Source organism: Austrofundulus limnaeus, unplaced genomic scaffold (genome assembly GCF_001266775.1).
Source record: "Austrofundulus limnaeus strain Quisiro unplaced genomic scaffold, Austrofundulus_limnaeus-1.0 Scaffold821, whole genome shotgun sequence".
Classification (NCBI taxonomy): Eukaryota; Metazoa; Chordata; class Actinopteri; order Cyprinodontiformes; family Rivulidae; genus Austrofundulus; species Austrofundulus limnaeus.
The window spans coordinates 98,991-105,172 of record NW_013953223.1 but is presented as its reverse complement, the minus strand read 5'-3'; the positions used below and the strand labels follow the sequence as shown (position 1 = coordinate 105,172).

At 40.7% G+C, this 6,182-nt stretch overlaps 1 protein-coding gene across 1 annotated transcript; it reads right to left on the bottom strand.

Annotated features, from left to right (window-relative positions):
* On the bottom strand, positions 1-1,999 carry LOC106532729 (uncharacterized; the record flags this gene model as incomplete). The annotated part of the gene is given in 2 exon segments (XM_014028850.1): positions 1-214; positions 1,890-1,999. Coding segments are annotated over 2 exon segments (219 nt in total), but the record flags the coding sequence as incomplete, so codon positions are not given.
* Between the last annotated feature and the right edge of the window lie 4,183 nt (positions 2,000-6,182).

The window sequence follows — 6,182 nt, the reverse complement described above, 5'->3', positions numbered from 1 at the left end:
CTCATCATGTTTCAAATGGTCTGGCATACTTAACATCCTCTTCCCAAGGCCAGCATGGGCAAGTTCTAGCTCTTCAAAGCCCTTTGCTGTGAGCTGACTGGGTTCAGACAGGACATACATATGAAAGTCTGTCCTTTTCACAATGGAAGGTGCAGGGGTCGAGAATCGTTGTTTTCCTCTTGCCTGATCAGTATTAAACATACTTGGAAACTGCCTGATGTGGAAAAGACAAAAAAATATTTTAGGGAAAACAATAAATCTTGTACCTATTTTACAGTAATTAGTTTTAAAAAAGGTACAATATATACATACCATACACTATTCATTTCTGTTCTAGACAACAATAAATGGGTAAGAATAATATTAATCACCATCACTAAAGTAAAAATGTGTTACCTAATTGACAACACAACTTTGTTGAACAAAAGCTAATTTTAATAACCAATGTCATTTTGTTGTTTACACGTTTTAATGTGAGTGTACAACAACGTTGGGTGTAATCTGCAGCATGACAGGAGAGGGAAAAACAGACTACAGCAAGTTCAAATATAGGTTTCCATATTCATGAGAATAACAAAATAGAAAAGAAAACAACAACACTGTAGGACAAATTGATGAATGCAAAGGATATACTGTATCATGGTAGTAAGGTTGAGTATAATTTAAATTTTGTTGATTCAGATTGTGGTTCCATACTGATCTTGTTCTTACATAAAGTCATTGATTTTTAGCAACATTGCTTCAGTCATTAGCTTATATCACATGCACTGCACTTAGTCTCGTTATCTTAAATCAGGGGTTCGCAAGCCATTTGGGTCTGGAGACCCCTTACAAGAAAGAAAAAAATTCCAAGGACTCCCTCATAAACCCCATAATATAATAATAATTTAGATAGATAATTTATTGTCATTTCAACCCCTAAATGACATAGGAGTATTTTTTTATGTTTGTTTTATTAGTTCATTGTTCTCCTTCATTCTCTTCATGCATTAAAAAAAAAAAAAATTAACATCTTGGTAAAAATGTTTGAGGACCCCCAAAATACCTCTCACGGACCCCTGTTTGAGAACCTCTGTCTTAAACAAAGTGAAGCTACATTTTTGACCAAAAATGTGCATGTGACATTAGCATGGTGTCCCTCAGTTCACACAACACTGGCATGTAAACAAACTCCCGTGCTAGTTGCATTTGCTGCCTGATATAGTATAGTAATGCCCTAGCATGCATTAAACATATGAAGTGTTTTGGTAGCAATAATAAAGTCTTATGTCTCATTTAGAAACAATAAACGGAAGCTTTTTTTATTACTGTTTTTTATTTATTTATTTTATTTTTGATCTCCACCCAGAATGAGTTTAAAATTTTGGAGATTAGATTCCCAACCCTACTAAACTGAGGGAATCAAGAATAGTGAGATGACGGTTAACACCATATACTTATAATTTACTAGCAAATGTAAAATTAGTAAGAAATTTTCTTTCACCTTCTCATGGCCTGTCTCACCCTACCATCGCTAACCGGAGGAGGAGCACTGCCTTCAGCCCTGACTGCTGTAGGCTCTCTTAGAGCGCCTGTGGCCGAGGACAGCTCCCGGGCCAAAAGCTGCACAAAAGCCCGAGCTGCTACCTCGGCTTGTGGTGATAGACCCTGTCAAAAAGTCACTTTATTCACAAGAAATTCAACTTTATGGAAAGATAAAGGCCAGCGCTGCAATGTTAGCATAGAGGTGCTAACGTAGCACCGCTGGCAGCATGCAGAGCTAGAGGACGTGCTAACGTAACTTACTAGCTTAACATGTGTTGATAGTTGCACTAATTAAGCGAATAACAACTTCTCATAATAAGGGGATAAGCAGCCAAACATGTTAAGAAGACAGATGTTTCACTTACAGCATCCCTATGGTTTCCAGCAGCCATGTTGCGGACTTGTTCTCAACTGCCAGGGTTGCCAGATTGGAATGACAGTTTTCAGCACAAACGCAACACCCGCCCAAACACAAAAAAACCTGACCAAATCCTAACCTCTGACAGTGTGTGCAGTATAAAAAAGTTTATATTACTGATATAGCCTACATGTGTATATTATACTAATAAAAATACACCATTAGCACACATCTGCATTGAATCTGTATTTATTTATTTATTTTTGTAGCTCTGAAAAGACAGTGTTAGAGAGAGTGACACTCATCTTTAGGATGAAAACTTCTAAATAACCAGATGGGGGTGGGTAAAATGTTTGTTGCAAGCATGTGCATAAGAAAACTCAAGTAATAGCACTCGTTTTGCAGAAGGAGGGTGTAGGTCCTCAGATTCTCAGAAACAGTCTCTTCCATTTGGTGCATTTACAGTTGATATTAACTAACACAATTTTGTAGTGACATTTGCTATTTTGATACAATTTGGGCTACTTTTAACAATATTTGGCGGGTTTTAGAAGTATTCATAAGGAAATTACAACAAGCTGCCAAAAGCTGTACTTTCCAGCCCAACGTGTTCTAAAGAAGCCCAATTGGGTGGAAACCAGCCCAATCTGGCAACACTGGTGACTGCTTCAAATTAGAACAACTATTGTGATTGGCTTATAAATAAACCCTTCCCCCACGTGGGGGAAGTTCTTATGATTGGCTGAATAAAAATAAGCTTTGTGATTGGTTGGAGATCATTTCCTGTTGAAAAAAAGACACGTGTGGGGTTGAGCCAAGTCAGGGGAGTATCAAAATTCACACACAAATGCAGAAAAATTCACAGAGCACCAGCAGTTTGTAAATAAAAATATATTTGTGTGTGCATTAGAAATACATGTTTGAATCTATTCTTGTGCACATGTGAACTGTTCTGTGCACATATGAGTCTGGTCCTGTGCATTTGTAAATTTTGTACTGTGCATGTATGAACTCTTTTGTGCACGTGTGAAACTTCCTGTGCACGTGTGAAACGTTCTGTGCATGCATAAATTGGTCTGTGCACATGTGAATCGTTCTGTGCACGCATGAATTGTTTTCTGTGCATGCACGAATTGTTCCTAGCACGAATGGATTGTTCTGTGCACGTGTGAGGATATTGAGACCCAAATAGCTCCATACTCTTGCCCCATTTAGGTTCAAAGATGCTGTTTTAAAAGAATCCATGTAAAAAGAGAAGCTAAAAACTATGTACAAAAAACTATATTTGAAAAAAGGATGCTATTTTGCTTCATTTTTACCTAAAGTTTCTTTCTGACTCTTGACATTAATTTCTTCAATCTAAAGACTTCCGGATCTGTGAAACCTGATATGACTTTATTTCTAATATGATATCTTGCAGAGAAATGAAATAGTCTTATATTTGGGAAATATGTCTCAATTTTTACCCCTCTAAATCCTTTTGTTTGTTCTAGAAAAGTTTTTAAGGATTCAGCAGGGTATCTTAGTTCTTTAGTATTCATTTTAGACACACACACTTCACTGCTATCAGAGATCCAGCTCTCAGCATCACTGCTGTCTGACATTTCTTTTCTCTCATCGACCATTTTGCTAGCCTGCATACTGGCCTGTACAGCAGTTGTTATATTTGCCCGTTTACTTCACCTCTTTATCGGGGCTGAAGCCTCCAACTCCATCAGCTCCTCTGTCTCACCAGTCTCCCCCTCCACCCCAGCTCCAAAAACTGATTCTACACTTTTCCGTCCTTCATTCTGTCCGTCCACCTCTCCTTTCCTTTCCTGATCCCCACACACTAAATGCTCCTTTAACCCAGGTGAAATAAAAGCATTCAGCCTGATGGAGAAAGTAAGAAAAGGAGAGTTTATTTTGTTATTTGCTGCTTACTTCACCTAACTTGCAAATGTCCCACTGCATTTGAAAGCACCACAGAACGCATGTGGGCAGGACCTAGCAAAACAACTAATCAGGGACTATGTACACCACGTTTTGCTCCTCAGTGCAGAGGTGAAGTTCTAGCGAGTTTTTTCTTCGGCCTCTTTGTTCAGACTTCAGCAACGAGAGCGGTCTGCTATTTGTTACAAGGAGAGACGAAAAAAGAGAATCTGGAGTTCATGGAGTCGTGCAAGACCCAAAGTTGTTGAATCCCATCATTGAAGAGCAATGATCAGGTTTTGGTTGGTTGGAGAAACATCCAAGGACTAGACGGGATTCTGTTGGATTGGATGGCGAGCCAGAAAGGACATCAAGTGGAGATATAGAGAAGACACACACACACAGATTTTTTGAACTGAACAACAAAAACTGATCAGATTTAAGGGCCCCAACGGGTACTTGATTTTAGTATGCACACTAAGGTTTGATTTTTTAGGAGGAAGTTTTTTTTTTTCTGATGTTAAATTGTGTTTGTTAATACAAAATCTGTTCAAACATTTGTATGTTGAGAGTCTTTGTTGTTACTGAATTCCTTGGATCTTAAGAACCTAGTTCTTTTGACATTGGTCCTACCTTTATTCTTAGTTCACAATTTTAACTGTAATCCAATTTTTAGTTGCAAAAAGGGTTACACTCCTCATCACCCTTCACCCTCTCTTGCTCTCCCTGCACACCATCTCTGTCCACCACCTCACCTACACTATCACCACCATTCACCTCACCACGCATCCTCACCGTCCACTACTGATCCCTCAACACCTTCTGTCAATTCCTCTGCAACGAGCATTTTCGCCATCACCACAGGTGCCCTCTCTGCACCGGCAGCGGGCCTCTCCACTGCGGATTCCTCCACTGCAACCGCGGGCGCCCCCGCGGGGGCTCCCGCAGCCGCCGCGGGCTCCTCTGCCGCGGCAGCTTCACCAGGTGGGCTCCCCACCCGCTCAGCAGCAGCGGGCTGCTGCTGCGCACTCGGCGGGGCCGGCCCGGCTCTGTTGGGACACATTTTAATAATGTGACCCTCTTGACCACAACCAAAACATTTCATATTAGACGATGTTGCAAAGAGTACATAATCAAACTCGTCTTATCTAACATGAAAACGCAGGTTAAATTCCTCGTCACATCGATTTAATATCATAAATAGTTGTCTCCTGTGAGAGACAACATGCTTAAGCAACGGTGATTTACACCCCGACGGAACTTTTTTATCGGTGACACCACTTTACCGTGTCTAGACAGTTCTTTAACGAGAAACTCATCACTAATAAACGGAGGCACGTTTGACAGAGTTACTTTTGTTGCTGGTAACGCGAGTGGTGTCATTTGCAGAAATAAACCATCTACAGAAACGCCCACCTCAACCAAACGTTGAGCCTGCTCAACCTTTTCGACAAACAAGACGACAACACCATTCATCCGAGCTGCTGACTTGATGGAACCATGCCCGATCACTTCTCCAACCGCCAAACAAACTTCCTCCACGCTGCACAGAGAACCGGCACCCACCTTGACGCCGTTCTTCCATGTCAGCGCGGAGAAAGCCCCACCACCAACAACCATGGCGTCGTCAGACGCCGGCCAGCCAGGCACGCTTGACGGCCACACCCGAACCCAAACAAAAACCCTTAAAACGTGACAAAATAACACAAAATCACAACTAAACAATTAATATAAACACCCAGTGAAAAAAACAGTAAGAAAAAACACTAAGACAGTGATTAAACACTCACTCTCACTCTCGCTCTTCTTCCGCTCTCCACTCGCCCTCCTCTCACACGAAGAAGAAGAAGAAGAAGAAGAAGAAGAAGAAGAAGAAGAAGAAGAAGAAGAAGAAGAAGAAGAAGATCCACACTGATGCATCTAACTTTCATGGTAGCTCCTAGATTCTATGTTAAAGAATATATTTTGTATTTACCTCATTCATCCTTTGTCCAAGGTGGATTACCAGATCACAGAAGCCACACCTCATACTAAGAAGTCCTCANTGCTTTATCCATCCCATATTTCTGAAGAATGGTTTCTATGTAATGTTTCTGATGAAGAAAGATGCAGTTCTTTGCTTTGTCTTGAATAACTGAGATGCCGAGTATATAGGACAGTTCACCCAAGTCCTTCATTTTGTAGCGCTCTTGGAGAGTTAGTTTTAACTCATCCATGCTTTCAGTTGACTCTGTAATCAGCATCAGATCATCGACATAAACTGCAATAATCTCCAGCTCCTGTGATGACCTCACAAACACACATGGATCCGAGGTGCTCTGCTTAAATCCAAGATCCATCATGAATTTTGTGAACTCTTTGTTCCAACAACGAGGAGACTGTTTTAGTC